The 19,842-nt window shown below is 35.5% G+C and overlaps 3 protein-coding genes across 8 annotated transcripts in view; 2 read left to right on the plus strand and 1 right to left on the minus strand.

Moving 5' to 3' along the window:
- The window catches only part of si:dkey-191g9.7 (uncharacterized), a 13,527-nt gene extending 8,019 nt beyond the window's left edge, over window positions 1–5,508 (plus strand). For 4 of the 5 annotated variants that reach the window (XM_056471219.1, XM_056471220.1, XM_056471221.1 and 1 more), the window contains one exon: window positions 2,076–5,508. In XM_056471219.1, coding sequence (XP_056327194.1) covers window positions 2,086–3,399 — 1,314 coding nt within the window. In that variant the 5' untranslated portion in view covers window positions 2,076–2,085 and the 3' untranslated portion in view covers window positions 3,400–5,508. The remainder of the gene's footprint in view (window positions 1–2,075) is intronic. The other variant, XM_056471222.1, reaches the window with a different exon arrangement.
- A 5,523-nt stretch (window positions 5,509–11,031) lies between these two features.
- Window positions 11,032–11,441, plus strand: sprn (shadow of prion protein). The gene has a single exon (XM_056471165.1). It carries the CDS (start codon window positions 11,032–11,034, stop codon window positions 11,428–11,430), a length of 399 nt encoding a protein of 132 aa, XP_056327140.1. The 3' UTR covers window positions 11,431–11,441.
- Window positions 11,442–12,329: 888 nt separating this feature from the next.
- Window positions 12,330–19,691, minus strand: mtg1 (mitochondrial ribosome-associated GTPase 1). Of its 2 annotated transcripts, none has more exons than XM_056471164.1 (11): window positions 19,455–19,691; window positions 17,959–18,026; window positions 17,719–17,820; window positions 17,524–17,610; window positions 17,360–17,416; window positions 17,196–17,286; window positions 17,048–17,109; window positions 14,696–14,792; window positions 14,524–14,605; window positions 14,277–14,389; window positions 12,330–12,549 (listed from the first exon to the last, which is right to left on the minus strand). In XM_056471164.1, the coding sequence occupies exons 1-11, from the start codon at window positions 19,558–19,560 to the stop codon at window positions 12,452–12,454; spliced, it is 963 nt and encodes a 320-aa protein (XP_056327139.1). In that variant the 5' UTR covers window positions 19,561–19,691; the 3' UTR covers window positions 12,330–12,451. The 2 variants fall into 2 exon arrangements, with proteins under 2 accessions (XP_056327139.1, XP_056327138.1); XM_056471163.1 differs by having other exon boundaries at window positions 17,360–17,446.
- Window positions 19,692–19,842: the final 151 nt, after the last annotated feature.

Raw genomic sequence — 19,842 nt, forward strand, 5'->3', positions numbered from 1 at the left:
AAAAAAAACCTATATATTTGCAAAATATTTTTGATAGCATTGCCTTAAAAAAGATTGCAATGCTCATTTCAATTAGCTTTTTAGTAAACCATGAGTTTGCTGTTTTTACTTTGCACTTCACGTTTCTGTGCGTTTCACTTTGTGGCCCTGATTTGACAAGGGGCGGAATCAAAGAAACTTGTAAATAGCAGGCAGTAAATATATGCAGACATTACACATTCTGCTTGATTTTTATTTGCAGTTTATTTGTTTGCAAATTTCATTCTTATTTCTCAAGACTTAATTTTCCCTTTGCGGTTCTTTATTTTTGTTAGCAAATTTATTTTTTTATTTCTCAAAAATACATTTTTGCTTTGCGATTTTTGGAGATTTATGTTTATTTTATTTTTTTGTTCAATACATCCTATTTTGTTTGCAAAACTTTAATTTGTGAAAGAAAGAAGCCCTAGATTGACTCCATACTCCTGCTTCTGAGATATAAGAAAATGTAAAGAAATACATCCATAAAACACTAAGAATTATTTACATGCTGGCTATATTTTAATGGTATTTCCACTGTCTAATATGAAAACAAATTAGCTTGACTATAGGTGCTTTGTTGTTTGACAGGATTCATTACTGAAAACTAAACCAAACCCCCAAAAATTGCATAATATAGCATTCGAACCACTTTAAGGATGCGTTCACACTTGGCAAGTTTGGTTTAATTCTGTTTCGATTGCCATCAGGTTTGTTTGAATAAATGTGAACTCTGATGCACTTCAAACTACTAAAAGATGGGTCTTTGTTTGATTTAAAATTTAGCACCTATTCCAGTGTGGTTTAAAAAACACATTTTAGGGAGTGTTCAGCTGATTAAAGGGGTGGTCCAGGGGGTATTTTTAAGGTTTGGTTGTGTATATAAGAAGCAAAGCAATGTGTGCTCATGCTTCATTTGTAAAAAAATCATGTTATTTTTTCATATATCTTACTTTGATTATGTGCAGCTACTCAGCTGACACGAAAACGATATTTCCTAGTTCCCCCGAAAGGCCCGCCCTCAGGAGGCTCTGATTGGTCAGCTAACATAATGTGCTATGATTCACCACATCAGAGCTGTTAGCTGTATCAGTTTGAGCCTGAATATAGTTTGATCTCACTAGCCCGGATGTATTTTTTTTGTAGTCCCCAAACTTTGTTCGCTGTAGGGTTTGCTAATTCTGTAAAAGCCAATGTCTCACTTTACATTGAACTTTGAGCATATTACATTCATAGATGTTGTTTATGTTCACACAGCTTCATTAAACATCAACTAAAGTTTAAAATATGATATCGTAGTGGACCACCCCTTTATAAATACATATATACAGTATCTACACACACAACAAACATATTCGATGTTCAGTAAATTAGACAGGAAAAACATCAAGGTTTTGTTGTTTTAGATTGTGTCTTAAAAATGACAATGTGTATGCTGGGTGACAGGATTGCATGATTTTCTTTTTTTGTCTGGACGAAATGAACCAAGACAACTGAACTACACGTGTGAACACATCCAAAGAAAGCTGTACCAAGCTAATGTCAAAAAGGCTTGTACTGGTTGCTGGTTCTTCACAGTATCTATGCTGTTGTCTCAAAGAATAGCAACAACATATTGTAGTACTTAGGGACTGTAGAGTGAGAAATCAAACCCTGTGGAATTAGGACAGTGGTGGATTCACAGACACTTCAACCAGCTTTCCCCCTTATCTGTATACTGTCAAATGAAAGTGTAGTTCTGCCATGAACAGTGTTAATTGAGCCCAATCCATTGAAAGGTACTATAGAAGTTCTGTTTAAATGTTTCATGCTAGTCCGAATATTTATATCCAGGAGATGTCTCTTCTGCACATCAAGGCTATCGATCTTAAGAACATTTGTGCTGCTTAATACTTTTCATAATATATTACTGTCACTTTGAATTGATTGGATTGAATGGATCCTTGCTAAATAAAAGTTTGTCTTTCTTTTAAAAAAACAACAACCCCAAAACAACAACTTTCATTCAACTCATATATGTAATGTTAAAATAACCTTTTCATCCTCTTCATTTCCAGCAGATATCTGATGGCAGAGGCTGGACACACCATATCATTCCCACCAGTGGGAACAATCCCCTCAGATCCCCTTGTAACAGCTGACTGCGGTTCATCAGAGTTGAAAGCTGAAGATGTGCTCAGGAACAGCTCCGGTGAAGCCTCATCCTCCGCAACAGAGCGCCTAAACCATTGCCAGATTGATCAACACGATGCAAGTTGTCACATTGCTGAGACCCATGGAATCGACAGTATGTGTTTACACCCAATGAGCCATCAGAATAAACATAACTGTAGTGGGTCACTGATGGTGCACAAGGACCTGAATGATCACAGTTTGTTATCAATACAAAGAAGCCACTCTGATAGCTTGCAGAGTTTTAAAGATGCCGCAGCGTCTCCTCACTACTGTGAAATGGGCGCATCATTTTGCCAAGGACGAGAGAAGGATGTTTGTGCGCAGTCATTTCCTTCTTTAGTGTGTAAACAGGCCATGCCGCTTCAACAAAGCAATACGATGACCACGTCCATCAGAGCTGGAAGCAGTGGGTCGAGCAGCCCAACTCAACCAGCCAAACACAGTTTCATTCAGATATGTGAAGTCATTCCAGAGTCCACCTGCCCCAAATTTGAAGAGCCTGTTTGTTGCAACTCTCACTTCCATCATGGAGCTTTCAAGGACACGTTTGCTGCGTATTGCCACCCACAGCCTATTCCTGCCCCAGCACAACTAATTCCACACTTGGTAGGAATGGATGAGAGCTACAAGGGCCAGGGACAAACAGGCAACCTGCTCGCTCTTCCTCGGCTCATCTCCTCTGTCAGTGAGACTGGGTTGGATGGCAATCGACTCCTACGCTGCTGCAATATGGACTGCTCTTGGCCTGGTCCATTGCGTCCAGTTGACACCCATCAATGGGTGGATGAAAAGACAAAGAGGGATGCGAGTACCATGACCTCACAAAAAGACCTGAAAGATGTAGGAGTGCAAGTGGGTCAGGACACCAAGGAGCTTCCCCAGCACGTTTTCCCAGAAGTGTGTCTTGTCCAGCAGAAGACATCAAAGAGTCAAAAGTCTCCGGTAAGGGAGGTGAAATGGGATGCTGAGGGAATGACCTGGGAGGTGTACGGAGCCTCGGTTGATCCAGAAGAACTCGGACTTGCGATTCAGAAACATCTGGAGATACAGATCAAAGAGACTAAGGGAATAGCTGCAAAACTTTCAAGGCAAAACACAACAACATCCCAGCACAGCTCAGGATCCATTCAGAAGAGAAAAAAGGGATTTTTGGGATCCCTGCGCCACCCAGCTTGCTGTTCTGGGACCACGGGTGCAGTAGATTAAACCACGTTTCTGGAATAACCCCAATGCAGCACATTTTGCTGAATTTTCACCAGCTCATTAGTAGAGAGTCATGCAGCGCTGTAATTACAGGCATTACTAGTTTCCAACTTGTAAAAAGTGTTCAAGTCCTTGTAGAACTTATAAATCGGGAGGTGTAACTTGTACCACCTGACCATTGCAGATTCTTTTAGATGCCACGTATGGCTGTCATATAAACAGATCATTCCACGTCTGAGGATGTAAACAGCTCAATGTTGTACATCAGATGTCATTTTGAAATTACAGCTAGTCGAAAGATTCAAATTGTGTAGTGTTGGGGTTACTCAAAAAACGTGTTTGGGCATTACTGAGTTAAAGGACCTGATTGAGACATGTAGAAATATTCAATAGAAAGGTCTATATCTCAAAAACTCTTGAGTATTAAATTTGACAGCCAAGCAAGATTCCAAATAGAACAGATTCCAAATAGGGGATGTTTTTAGCAGTTACTTGGCCTACAGCAACAGTAATACATGTCAGAAAAATCTGGTCTTCCCTTCATTTTGAAGTCTGCACTTCAAAGGGATAGTTCACCACAAAATGAAACTTTCCTCATCATATACTCACACTTACTCAAGTGATTCTGAACTTGATTTTCTCCTGTGAACACAAATCAAGATGTTCTGAAGAATAATTGGAAAATTCAATCCATAGTAGGAAAAAAATGCCATGGAAGTCAATGGCTGTTTTTTTTTACCACAACATTCTTCAAAATTTCTCAAACAGGTTTGTAACATGTGTAATGTAATGTGTATTTTTATAGCAATGGCAGCCACAGGACAACAGCGCCAGTGCGCTCACCACACCAGCTATTGATGGAGTGGACAGATAGTAATAGAGCCAATTCAGTGGATGGGGATGATTGGGAGGCCATGATGGGTAAGGGCCGATGGAGGGAATCTGGCCAGGACACCGGGGTTACACCCCATGCCATGGGATTTTTAATGACCACAGAGTCAGGACCTCAGTTTAACGTCTCATCCGAAAGACGGCGCTCACTGATAGTATAGAGTCCCCTTCACTTTACTGGGGCATTAGGACCCACACAGACCGCAGGCCTCACTAACACCACTTCCAACAACAACCTAGTTTTCCCATGTGGTCACCCATCCAGAGACTGACCAGGCTCAGCCCTGCTTAGCTTCAGTTTGTAACCGGTCTTAGGCTGCAGGGTGATATGGCTGTGATGGATGATGAGTAAATGATGGCAGAATTTTCAATTTTGGGATAACTATTTCTTTATTTGCTGTAGACATTTGCTCAGTATATTTAATATTTTATTAATTTAGTAAAAGATTGTGGGTTATTTTGAAACATAACTGCTCTTTTGGTTGTTTTCCACGACCAAAAGATTATTGTTATTATTATAAGTCGTAACATAAAGCAAATCTTGTTTAATTCACTTGTTTAAAAACTTGTTAAAGCACTGTGATCTGGGTCAGGGTAAAGAGTAACTGTGGCGCCACCTGCTGGTTAAAGCATGACAGTAACACATAAGTGTGATATTTTAGTGCAATTCAAAATATTTTACTATATTTTAAAATGAAATTTCTATGATGTTCCAGTCTGCATTGTAAAATGATGGTTTAGTTATCATTACTGTTTGTTGCTTAAGACAAAGCAATTACTTTTTTTTTCTTATTTTAAGGGTTTAATTTTTGTTTACTTTTTATTTTAGCCTATGCTTCCCGAATAAATATATTATTTTATAAAACTCTTACTGACCCCAAACTTTCTAAATCTTATACTTCTAATATAATAGTACTAATAAATATTAGCATATTAGATGTAGCAGGTGAGCTTATTAGTCCTTACAGTTGAGTAGACATTAAATTTCTGAATGATACAATTTCCAGTCAGATTCACTTGAAATGGGTCTGCTGGAGCATGGCGTAACAAGTATGAATTTCTGAAATAGAAGCAGGATTATTATCAGATTTACACATGTTGTCACAGAAGTAGAGTCCAGTTTGTTTAGTTATCTGTCAAAAGCTAATCAAATGTTTCACCAGCAGCATTGTTTTTGTCTCTGTATTCTAATGTAACAATAAAAGCAATATGACAGTTAATTGAAAACGATTCTATTTTATTCTATTCAGTTCTATTTTATTCTATTCTGTTTTATTTTATTCTATTCTGTTTGATTTAGCAATATTTTATTCTGTTTATTCTATTATATTCTGTTTATTCTATTATATTCTGTTTATTCTATTCTGTTTGATTTTATTATATTTATTTCGTTTATTCTAGTCTGTTCTGTTTATTCTATTCTGTTCTATTTATTCTATTCTTTTCTATTTATTCTAGTCTGTTGTTAATTCTGTTCTGTTTATTCTATTCTGTTTTATTTTATTCTATTCTGGTTATTCTATTCATTTTATTATGTTCTGTTTAATCTATTCTGTTCTGTTTAATATATTCTGTTTTATTTTATTTTGTTCTGTTCTGTTTAGTCTATTCTGTTCTATTTTATTCTACTCTGTTTTATTTTATTCTGTTCTGTTTTATTCTATTCGGTTTTATTTAATTTTCCTATGTTCTATTTCATTATATTCGGTTCATTCAATTCTGTTCTATTTTATTCTATTCTGTTCTGCTTATTCTATTGTGTTCTGTTTTATTCTGTTCTGTCTTTTCTATTTTGTTTATTCTATTCTTGACTTAATCAAGTTAAGTTATTAATTAAATGCGTGCAATATTTGCTTAATACAGCTCACTGTGTGTATTTTCACATGTCTTATTTAGACTAAACGTATGATTAAGATAACTATGGAAAAGAACAAATGTATTTATAGGCTACAATTATTCCGCCATGCTTGCCTCAAAAGATGGATTTATATTAAGCATAAATGATTCACCTAAAGGCACAGACGATAATTGTTCTGCATTTAATTGAATGTATTCAAAACTGCATGATCTTTGGTTCTACCTGGACCAACTTGAACTTCTTCAAGCCTTAACCTTAAAGCTATTTATGCGAGAATAGATACTGTAGGTTTATGTTCGTATACTGAATGTCCTTGCATTTATGAACGTATTATGAAGCCTATTATAATAATCTAGGCTACATAAATCCTTTTTTTAAAAATTGCATTAAAACAACAAAACGATGGAAGCTGTTATTCTAAATACTGCGTTTTCCAATTCCTCATGATCATACACCTGCCATGTTTTAATTCATCTCCAGCAGCAGCACACATAGCCTCTACGAGCTGTGTGCTGCCTTATATAACGCGTGCATTTTATTTGATCTCACACATGATAGTGAGATATCGTGGGATATTCTGTGGACACGGACACAAACGGAGGTAAGTACCTCGATATGGCCGAAGATAAAAAGATTTAAATGAATGAACATGCATAATGACGTGTTGTTGCAGAGGTGTAGCATACATATGAGATGAACAATACTACAACAAAGACAACGACGCGACACTTGAAACGCCTTGTTTGTGAACATCAGTCGACGTCGCTAGCATTTGTCCATAGACTGTTAAAAAAATGGACGTAATTTTTTTATCAAAGCATTTCGGTCTATTCTCAGAGACTGCAAATGCTTATAAAAGGTTACATTGTCGTGATCTAAAAAGGAAGTGAATTATTGATATAGTGACCATTTTAATGTGACCAGACGAAAGATGTTGCACAAATCGTATTATTCTTGATATTTATTGTCTTCTGTGCCACAGTTTTAGGATAATATACTCTTCTGATCTCTATAGCAGTTATTGTAAGCTGTAAATGAATGTATTTCTTGACCCAGTTGGAGAAAAGCCATATTTCTTAACATTACCTCGCATCATTAAACACACAACTATATATATCATATTTAGGACAAAAATATTAACACCAAGACTGTATTTATTAGGAATATTAGCTCATTATTAGCCACTGCCAGTTTGTTGTTTTATGGTAACCTACTTGTATGTAAATTGATGGAAAATATTCACAAACATAACAATATGAACAGAAATAACCAAAACTCATACAAAAATTTAATTGCTAAACAATTACCCAAATATTTGTCCATTTAAAGATAGTTCATCCCCCCAAAAAAATTTACTTACGTACTCACTCTCAAGTTGTTCCAGGCATGTATTAGTTTCTCATATACTGAATATTAAAGAATTTTGAAGAATGTTGTTTACCAGACAACCATTAACTCCATTGAAAGAAAAAACAAAAATGAATAAGAATATGACATGTAACAACTGTTTTGTTATCAGCATTCTTCAAAATGTCTTGAATTTTAAAGAAACTCAGTAATAAGTGGAGTAAATGACAACGGGAATAATAGTTGTGGGTGTTACTTGTGTACCTTCAAGTAACTTCATTCACTTATCCATGGATGTCATTTTTATTTTAATGTTAGTACATACTATAAAACCATGTGAAGTGATTTTGGAAACCACTGTTTTTTTTTGTAAATTCACAATTATTTTGAACCATTTGGCATTTTTGGATGCAAAATAAATAAATAAAACTATAGGCTATTGTTTAAAAAGGCTATGAGAAGAACTTTATAAATGGCACAAAACACACACACACACAGGCTATATATGTTTAGAAAAATAACATACAATGAAATGTAAAACATGGCCACTAAACCTAACCTTTTAAAATAATGTTTTAAATAAATTACATAGATTGAGAAGAAGTCAATTATATTTTACAGTAAAATTAAAATGTAATGATAAGGTAAATCAAAGTTAACAGAGTTTTTTTTTTCTTCACTTAAAATGACATTTTTAACATTGCAATTCATCACTTGAACTATGCATCTAGTCCACAACATCTGACAACCAAATACTTTTCGGAGATTTCTAACTTTGACCTTATGGTGTGGTTCTTGATCTTTTTGACACCAAAGCCCAAAGCAATGACATTCATAGAATTTAAATGTGATTTTAAAATATTAATTCCAAGTATAAAAATACAAATAGGGGCCGCAGTGGCGATTGTTTTGGTGAAATACATTTTTAGACTTAAGGACAAGAAAGTGAAGTTCTTTTTTATTCTTCACTAAGGGGTAAAAAGAATGATATACAAAAAAAAACAAACAAACAGAGAAGTGGTATACTAGTCACAAATATCCCAGTGCCGTCCAGAACACAGTTACATGTTTCAGCAGAAATGTAAATATGTGCAATACATTCAACAACAAAATAAACAAAGAAGGAAAATTAAAGCGTTAAGTAGTTAAAGGTGCCATACAAGGAATGTATTGATACACTGTAAAACCCAAGTCAACTTTATCAAATGAAATGAGTGTAGTTAACTCAAAATTTACTGAAAGTTAATACCACTCATTTGAAAAGAGTTTCGAACTGAGTGTTGAAGGTATTGAGTTAATTAAATACCTCATTACTTCAACTTTAATGGAGTTAGTCCACTGTACTCATATAGACTTTTTTTTTTAACTCAAACGGTTTGCATTGCCTTAACTTATTGAGTTTTACAGTACTCAGTTGGTTTGAGTTCTCCTTATTTATTGGGTTTTACTGTGCTAAAATTGCTTTGTTTACTCAAATGGATTAGTTCACAGTACTCATTAGGATTAGTTTATGAACTTAAATGGTTTGTTGCCATGAGTTTCCTTAAATGGTTTGAGTTACCTTATAGGGTTTTACAGTGTAGAATGACACAATGTAGTTGTATGTTCTAGTTTTAACATACAAGCAATTCCAGCGTTATGGATGTGATATTTGAACTAAAATCTCAAAACATAAATTCACAGAGAAAGTATACCTCAACAATATTAAAACATCTGTTTACATTTTCCAAAACAACTAACCACAGAATTCTGGGAGCAGAAAAATATCAATCTGTAAACGTTTTTTATATTTTAAATGAGGAAAATAAACATGCGTTATGGATGTGACCAAAATCTTCTGCGAGTTTACAGTATACAACATACTTTGTAGAAATTCAGTGAATTAAACTGCACAACCCAAAAGAAACAATACTAATCCAAAAAATAAGAGTTGGCTCACTATAAAACAACAATGATTGATTTGCTTTTATTTGAAATGTTTGCAATTATAAGGGAAAAGCTTCGTTGTGGATGTGACAGATGTGAAAATGCCATTGTTGTGACTGTGGTAAATCAATTATAATAGTTTGAAAACACTAATAGAGACATTTTTGAGTATTTCTAAAGTTGTGTAAAATACTTGCTAACACAAAAAAAATCTAGAAACGGTTTCACTATTTTTGTGAAAACGTTATTTTTTTTAATGGCAAGGTTGACATTTGCATGGAATTGCTCGTACATAAAAACACAGGCAGGAACTAATATCAACCTTTACATAAACAGTTGAGTTTTGAAGTTTATTACCATCCATTCCTTCCAGAAAGAAACACAGTAAAGCACTGAGTGTTATGACATGATGCATAAAGACATATTTAGCAGTGGATTGTTTCCTCTTTACAAACATATGCAGCAAATTTCATAATATACATGTTAAACTAACCTTTAAAGCTGACTATATGAATCCTTGAGGTAGCACTGCATACATTTACAATCCATATATCCTGCATTTTGCATTCTGACAAGCTGTAAACAGATGAGACTCAAGCATGGCTGCCTCTTTCACAGAACTGCTAAGGCTGGTTTATACTTCTGTGTCGAGTGATCTGCGTGACCCATGGCGCAAGCCTTGCGCGTAGTTGTGCATTTATACTTCTGCGTGCTGTGTGTAGCTCTGCAATAACACTTCTGAAACGCTAGCTGCCGGTAGGTTTTTATGTTCCTGTGTCGAGTAACTTTGCGAGTGTTTTGTTTTTTTTCTGAACGCTACGAGTAGCTAAAACACGCTCATTCGGAGGTGGGAACTGGCGGACGTGCAACAACTTTAATCATGAGGTAAACACAAAACAAAATTTCCATCTGGAGCTCCTTTGCGCGACTCGACACGTGTAAACACTCACTCTATCGGGCTTGCGGCTCTCACCACATCCCATGTTCATCACCAAGTCGACCAATCACAGAGCTTACGCTACATGTCGTTACAACGTGTAGTTACAGGTGCGCTTCAGCATCAGTACAGGGGGGCCATACGCGTGTGGCCCGTGCGCTTGACGCAGAAGTATACATCAGCCTTTACTCTTTAGGTTAAAGTCCGTCCTGTTTTCAAAATAACAGCCTTACATGTAGGTATAACGCACGCTTAGATAAACTTAAAAATAAGAGAGAAAAAAATTCAGTTGTAATCTTACTAGCAAACATTATAGCCAATCTAACACAGCATACATATTAATGATCGCATGTGGATCATCACAGTCTGTTTTATTCCGACTGGCCTCTTTTTTTACACTTACAAGATTTACATAAGTACGAGGAACTCTTATTATTCAGATATTTCCCAATTTTCATTCTAAGGCACCTTCAAAAAAAACAAACATTTGAACACAGTGATTAGAATCAATCCTTATTTAACTTTAACATTTAAAGCGGCAGACATCAAAATTGCAGTGTGCACTAACAGGATATTTTCATCTGCTAGCGTAAGAACTACTATATTGTAACTATCATTTTGGTGTTGATTTCATAATCATCTCCATGTTTTTCTTCCAAACACAGGGTGATCCAGAATGAACAGGGCAGTCGCCACTTGCTGTATATTTCTCCTGCTATCAGCTTTCCTGTGCGATCAGGTGATGTCCAAGGGTGGCAGAGGAGGTGCCAGGGGTTCAGCACGGGGCACTGCTCGAGGTGGCCGGACGTCTCGCGCAAGAGGCTCCCCTGCTGTACGGGTCGCAGGGGCTGCGGCTGCTGGAGCAGCAGTGGCACTGGGAGCTGGAGGGTGGTACGCATCAGCTCAGCGTCGCCCGGATGACAGCTCAGAACGTGGAGATGACTATTACAGTAACAGAACAAACTGGGAGCTTTACCTCGCCAGGACATCAGGCGCAACAGTGCACGGCTCCACCATCACCAGACTTTCAGCTCTGCTTTTACCAATAAACTACATGATGCACTTTGCCCCTTGAGGCAGTTTAGGGCACAGCTGAATAAGATGCTTATGTATGTTACTGTGCAACACCCATGTTTAAAAATGTGGACTTTGTTGCACACAAAGACAAACGAAAGATTAAAAATCATCTGTTTAGTTTAGTAGACATTTAAGAAATAGGATCGGAAGGGTTAGACTGCTTTGTTCACTTCAACAGGAGCATTAGTAACTATAAAACTATAGTCTGCTTGAATTATGCTGGTTACATCTTGTCCTGGATGGCAAAAATACTGTGTTACTGCTGAAGAAGCACCACTGTCTTTGAGATTTACACAAACAAACATTTTATATGAATCTTTGTCTGTTATATTTCCAATATTTTGTTGCTGTAACACATTTAGAAGATAAAACACACTGTATGTCTTTCTGTACTTCCACTGCAGAGGTGTGTAAATGTCCTGTTTATAAATTCCTACTTTAGTCATACTTTGATGTATTCAAACAATTTTGTATTTCTCTAGTAGGGAATTTTGATAACCTGTAAACTAATGTGAATACTGTATGCATTAAGTCCACAAGTGTTTAATAATGCTGTGAAATTAAATGTTTTTAAGATATATATAGAGAGAAACAGTATAAATGTTCTGTTTGCCAGCTGTTAGATATATCCAAGATATAGTTTTACAAATAAAAGCCAACACATGCCAAGTAATCCATATAATAATATGAATGATAACTGTGAAAGAAAAAGAGTTAAATGAAGTATTTTTGTGTTGCCAGTTCCCATTTGGTTGTAATCTTTGTGCGCTCACGAGATATCAATGCTGTTTAAATGAAACTGAATTTATTGTAACTTATGCAGTAAGCAAAAAAAGAATACATTCAAAGCACTTTTTCTAATAACTACACAATAAAAGCAAAGATGTGTCAAAGATACCATGCGCACCATCTTTTAATTAAAACATTAAAAGTATTTGGTGCTTCTCAAGTGTTTAGTCTTGACAGAAGGTCAAGCTTTCAATGCAATAATGATTACCAATCTGCTATTAAACATACGATTAGTCAAGCATTACTTTTCCAAGTTCTCCTTTTCGGAATGCTCTGATGAAATCATAGGCTGCTGCACTGTAGTCTGGCAACTGCACCGTGATGTTGCCTAAAGAGTGGATTTATTATTGGTTAAATACATTCCATAAGTTATGTTTTAACACAGTTTAAAACAGTTTTTCCCCCTATTATGATCTGATATTTTGCATATTACCTGGCAGAGTGTAATAAAACTGTTTGTGAATGTAAAACATCTGCAAATTTTTAAAGATCAAAGTGTATGAAACATGTAGAAAAAAAATCTTCAATAATTCCAAATTCAGATGTGCCAACAATGACATGCTGTTAAGCAGGGGTGTCCAAACTCGGTCCTGGAGGGCCGGTGTCCTGCAGATTTTAGCTCCAACTTGCCTCAACACACCTGCACGGATGTTTCTAGAAAGCCTAGTAAGTGCTTGATTAGCTAGCCCAGGTGTGTCTGATTGTGGTTGGAACTAAACTTTGCAGGACACCGGCCCTCCAGGACCGAGCTTGGACATGCCTGCTGTAAAGGGTGGACCAATCAAAACAGACTGTTTTATCTGACTAATCAGACCACAGTTCAGAACACAGCAGTCAATCCTTGAACAGATGAAGGGAAATATTGAGTATTTTGTGACCTTATGGATGGATTATCTATCAAAGGAAACCTCCAAAGCAAAATTATTTTTTTTTGTTACATTATAGACTGCTTGATCGACTTTTTTTTTTTTTACAATGTGTATTTTATCTCAGTTCATATGTATTTTATATATTTATTTATTTTTCTTTTATCACTCATAGTATCAGACAACATTAATCGTGTTACATCATATACTATTAAAACTATTGTAATTTTATACTGTTAATGTTTATTCATTCATTTTCCTTCAGCTTAGTCTGAATGAACTATTCCAGCATATGTTTTACGCAGCGGATGCCCTTCCAGCAGCAACCCAGCACTGGGAAACAACCATACACACTCATTCATACTCACACTCATACACTTTGGAAAATTTTGTTTATTCAATTCACCTATATCACATGTTTGGATCACGGGGGAATTTTCTTCACAGAAATGCCAACTGGCCCAGCCGGAACTCGAACCAGTGACCTTCTTGCTGTGAGGCAACAGTGCTAACCACTGAGCCACCATGTTGCCCCTGCTGTTAACGTATAAAACTTAAAGACAATAGGTAAAATTTATGTAAAAAGCATTAAAAAAAAAAACAAATGACAAATTTAAATGTTAGATTTAGAGCAGTTTTCAATAAGAATTAAGTGAAAAAAAAATTCACAAAACAGTCCTGTATAGACATCAGGAGAGCTCTTTTATGTATTCCCAGATTCTTAACCAATGGCAATCACATAGCAGTCTGTGATATCTCAATTCTAAAAGATGGAGCTAGTGTTGCAGTCCAACATAAAAAAGGCATTTCTTAGCTAAATTAAGCAGGACAACTGTCTTGTATAATCATAAGTGTTCACATCAAATTTTGGTTTGAGTAGATCTTTCCTCATGTAAAATTAAGACCTTTAAAAATAGTAAATTAAACTTCGACTTATTAATTATGTGAAATTACTGAAATTGTTGGATTTGCTCTTCAGTGTTTGGACTCTCAGTGGTGATTTTAAACCACACTGAACTGAGCTAAACTGAACTGAACTTAAACACTACAAACTGAACTACACTGTTTCAATTTACTATGACCTTTTATATGAAGCTGCCTTGACACAATCTACATTGTATTAGCGCTATACAAATAAAGGTGAATTGAATTGAAATAAAAACAAAGCGTTCAGAGTGAATCTACTCACCAACACCAGTGATGGCCTTTACACGTCTGGTCTTGCCAAGTTTCACTGCTATACACTTCAGTACATGTTGAATATCATCACAAGACTCTCCAAGACCGTACTTCTCCACATAACTACAGGAGGAATTGTCACAATCATGGATTTCTATTCTGTACGTATTGCATTGCTATGCCACACAACATCAAAAATGAAATAATTATTTACTGTTATGAAACATCAGCGTTGCTCACAACTCCTTTAGACCTACCTAAATCTTTCCAGTCTGTTCAACGAAAAAAGCAAAAAATCCGCAATGATATCTTCACCAACTAAATGGTCCAAAACCGTACCTGTTTTAAAAAGCAAAACATTCGACCACTTCACAACCATGATATTATTGCAACAAAAACAAGTTCTATTTCAGAAATTGGTAGACTTACCACATAAAGCAAGTTTCATTCCTGTCTCTATGTTCTCTATTCTAGGTGGAAGAACTCCTGGCGTGTCAAGTAAATGAATTATGGGTCTGTCACAGACCTAGCAAAACATAAATCAATTTAATGCTATATGACAAAAATCCTGAGCTGGGTGCTAGGGGTGGGCGGTACACCGGTGTCATAGTCATCACCGGTGTGACATTGCGCCACGACATGGATTTTCTTTTACCGTCAATACCGTAATAAATAAATTATGCGATTTGAACGGCTGCATTTACATCAATAATAGCTAATTCTAAATAATAAGGCATTCAATTTTCTTAAAATGTTCAGTTGTGGTCTGAATACCTGTTCTTATACTACAGGGCTCGAAATTGCAACCATTTTGGTCGCATGAGCGCCCGATATTTAATCTATGCGCCCTGATAATATGTTTGGGAGCATTTGTGTGTCTGAACATAATGATTGTAGTGCAATCTGATTTGATTTTCTCTAAAAACTTGCTGAATCGCTCTACCCTGCAGCTGTATTAATTCATATTATCTGTCAGTCACTCAACGCTTCCCGCTGTCAGATAACAGGGAGCTTTTGTTACTGCAGGAAATGCAAACGACTGAAGAGCGAAAAGTGCACAGGTTTGCAAACCTCACCTAAAGTTATAATAATAATAATGGCGCAGATGACAGCGATCATAACATGAGGTAAATGTTGATCCGCCAGCTGAGATAAATCGAGTGTTTTCGGAGAAGGTGCCCGAATCTCAATGCGTTGCATTCACCGCGTGTTCAGCGCAAATGTCCGCTAAATATAAAATCTAACACTGTACACATCATCGCCAAAGAAACTCACCTTTACTAAGTTTACACTGAAACTACGGCTCATAACAAAGAGCGGTATTGCGCTGGTGGTCATCGCGAGAATCCTGCTCTGTCTGCTCATAAATTGGTGCAGCTGACTTGCCTGCTTTATTCCACCAACACAGAGAAATGAAGATCAGCTCATAACGAGACTGAGCATTTAAAATGACCCAAACCGAAACTTTTAAAGAGTGATAGAAGTGAGAGTTTCTTTTGTCCGTTCTTCCTTGAGATGTATATTATTTTGCTATTGAAAGTAATACCATGATATTATACCATCACCGTTCAAAAGATGAAAAATACAGTGATATTAATTTTAGGTCATATCGCCCACCCCTACTGGGCGCTATGATAAAACTGTATTTCATGGTACAAGAAAGTTCAACAAGATTTAAAAAATAAATAAAATGAGCTATTCCAGAAAATAGACAAAAGGGCTTTTTATAATAAATAATCTTAAATATTTAACAAAAGGATTTGATCTTATTTGATTATTTTGTATTTTATTTTTAACATTATATAGTAAACAAAATATGACTTTAGATGAACAACAAATTCCACAATATGTCAAATTTCACAGTTTTATATGCACAGACCTTATTATTATAAAAAAATTCTCAAGTAACATTTTCTCACAGACATCAAAAAAAATATCCTAAGTAACAGGAAAATATCACTTAAATATTAAAATTTAAATATGTGAACACTTTAAGGAAACAGCCAACGTTTTCCCCTTCAAATATACAAAAATATAAACAATTACAATGTAATTGTACAATGTACTTGTACAAATATTAAAACCAAGTGATCACTTCTTGTTGAAAATATAAAGCAATGGAGTATTTGCACACAAGACTTTTTTCAATTTCAGCCAGCCAGCCTCAGTGCTTCCGTTGAATTTTATTATAAAATAAAATTCCATTATAAAATTATCACGTTTAAGGTCTGATTTCTTTAAAAATCAATGATCTTCACTGCCTGATAGATATACGATATAAAGTGGGTCTCAGACCAGACAAGAAGCACTGCATTACATTACATTTTTTCACGCCATGTCTATAAAAAAATGACAGTTTATTTTACCCCAGTATTTTCAATGAAGTTTCTGTGCTCGCCTGCTGATCCTGATGGCACTAGTGATTACATGCTCTTTCATCTCGTTTTACGCTTGAACTACTAAATTAATGCTTAAGTCTATTTAGCTGAATGTATTGTTTTACATTAAAACCTTAATGATGTAAAAGGAACCGTATGAAATTGAAAATAGTCACATTAAGCTTTCACCGGAGGTTTATCATTGGCTGAATATATAGCCCATTGGCTCTCAGCTTCATCAATGTTGGCCATGCCCACTTATTTACATTTCACAATATACGCAGAATAAAAAAAATCTTTTATGGTACACATTTCATTCCGCAGTAACGATATCTACCGTCATACTGCCCAGCCCGAGACAAACCTAACCCAAATTAATCAACAAACTCATTATAATTAATACCTGAATTTTAGTCAGGACAGCCTTTGTAATGCCTGGTTCAGCTCCGACTTTTGAAGCTTTGCCTGATGGTAATAAAAATAATCAATGTTTAGGTCTTCTGTAGGTGTAGGATTTATTGTCATTTTTTTCCAAAGCATACATTTAATACCTTTTTTCAAATATGTCCTCCTTAAAGCATTAATCAGTGATGATTTGCCCACATTTGGCACACCGATGACCATCAGGCAGTAACTTCTTTCCTGCACGAAGATGGAAAAGAAAGTCAGAAAACTTTGTATCAAAATGTGCACTACTGAAATTATTCAAACTCACCTCTTCCCTGTGAAAACGTGATGCACTTTCTATCAGCTTCGTCACGAGAGGAACAATCTGGAACATCAGACAGCGACTGACAGGATGCTTAAAATGATAATGTGCCAGGTTCTTCAGTAGAGTTTTGTTTAGAAATAAGTGATGTAATGTCTGACGCCGCTCACCTTTTTTACATTCTCATCTTGTTGTCTTAAACAGTCTGTAAATAAAACATTTTTCACACCCTCTCTCTCAAACTGCTTCAGAATACTCTGGTGACAATAAAAAAACTGTTAAATACATTTTCAGCACATTATAAAAGTACATTTGGTGCTTTCATTCATGAATAAATTTAAGTTTATAATGAAAGATAATGACACCTGCTTTTTCGATGTGTCTGCCACATCCATCTTGTTCAGTACAAGTAAGTGTGGCCGGACGTCAAGACTCTCTTGAAACAAGGAATTTCTTCCTGAAAAGGGTATGTTGGCCAGTTAAAGAAAAACACTGGGATTTAATCATTTAGAAATGTAAATTTTTTCCATTATGCCTGTTAGTGCTTTGGGACTGAGAAAAGCTCATTATACATAAAATGTATTATTATTATTATTAAAAAAGGATATTCTAGCATCGTGGATCTCAATAATGCAGTCAACGTTTCTTAGATTTGCTCTCATCTGCTTGAGTCCTAAAAAGAGAAAGTCAAAATGGTGAGCTATTTCTGTATGACAATGTGGAAAGACATGATTAATTATACATGTACGGTTCCCACGGTTAGCCAAATGTCAAAATTCAAGGAATTCATAGAGGAAAAAAGCAGAATATCCATAGTGTACACTCTCAGAAATAAAGGTACGCGAGCTGTCACTGGGGTGGTACCTTTATAAAATGTACAAATTTGTACCTAAAAGTCCATATTAATACCTCAAGGGTACATATCAGTACCTAAAAAGAACAAAAGTGTTCCTCTTAAAATATGTAGGTACTAATGTATACTTTTGAGGTACCAATACATTTTGAAAAGGTAGCACCCCAGTGACAGCTCGTGTACCTTTATTTCTGAGTGTACAATGAAAAGGAAAACAAGGCACCGATGTGCTTTGCATAACATTTCCCATGATTTTAATTGCGATTATGAGAGCAGCAATGAATAATTAACCTCATATTCTAAATAAAATTAAAAGAAACAAGAGCAACCAGTCTAAAACATAGTCTCTGCATTGCCAAAGCTCATATTCATAAGAAAAACAACAACAAATAAAATGTAGTGACAAACAAATGTCCATGCTATTCTATAACTTGAACAAAACATATGAATTAACTTGACTTTCAATGTTTGAAATAGACCTTTTAATATTTTGGGAGAATCAAAAATTTAATAAAAATGCTGTCCTAAGATTAGAATCATTGTTGTTGAATATTTTGACAACTTTGATGAAAGGTTGATATCTACGTCATTTTTACGACATGATAAAAGATTCAGAAACCCACCAATTGAGGTAAAGTTGGTTTTAGAGTCCCACATTCGTTCATTTTTGAACAGTGACAACTTGTGACAGGGTACCAATGAATATTCGGTCTAAAATCGCATGCAAGTATGACTTTAAAACAACATTAGCACTATTTAATTGACTGAACAATGTTCTACTATGATTGTTATCGGCTGCTAATATGATTTCCCTTTTTAGAATTTGCAATGATTACTTTAATGAAATTATATTACTAAAGAGAATTCTGAATGTGTGAATATAAAACCAACTTTACATCTATCACCCACAGGGCATGCTTTTATTTAACTGGCACAAATAAGATAATGTTAATAAGACTAAGTGTGTCTAAAGAATAATTCAATGACTGGAATGTTATTGAAATGTTAGTCAGTCAGTCAGGCAAATCAATCAAAGAGGCAGAAAACGAACAAACAATAAATAAACAGATGATAGCAACTAAAGCCATACATATGAAAAGAAAACAAAGTTATTATAAATAAAGATGAAACATGAAAGATACGGCAGTATCTCGCTAATACAAGGTTTAACAAAAATAAAAATCACTATAATTCACAGAAAAAAACACAGATTTTTGTGAAATTTAGGTGAAATTTTGTGTCACGCACCTTTAGCCATATGTCTGGGGAACCAGTGCGTCACATCGCGCTCACCAAAGTCAAACACACTCCTAAATTTAGCAGCATTAAATAAGGATTGATAAATTCTCATCATGTACAGTGTGAATCAGAGTATTTCCAAGACCGACACAAGAAGAACACAACACAACTAGAAAGTCGTACAAGTGAACGAATTAAATTAATTTAAGATACTGTAGTAAACATCACGCATGCACAGAGGCCACACTTCTTCTGTGTTTTGATTATACAGAGAGAAACGCAATTATCGCCACCTACAGGATTGAGAACTACTGTACAGAGCGCATTGATATCTAACAAGATACCTACTGTAACAAGGCAGATGATGTAGTATCAATAGCAAGTAATATTGTGGAAA

Source organism: Danio aesculapii, chromosome 13 (genome assembly GCF_903798145.1).
Source record: "Danio aesculapii chromosome 13, fDanAes4.1, whole genome shotgun sequence".
NCBI classification, from domain to species: Eukaryota; Metazoa; Chordata; class Actinopteri; order Cypriniformes; family Danionidae; genus Danio; species Danio aesculapii.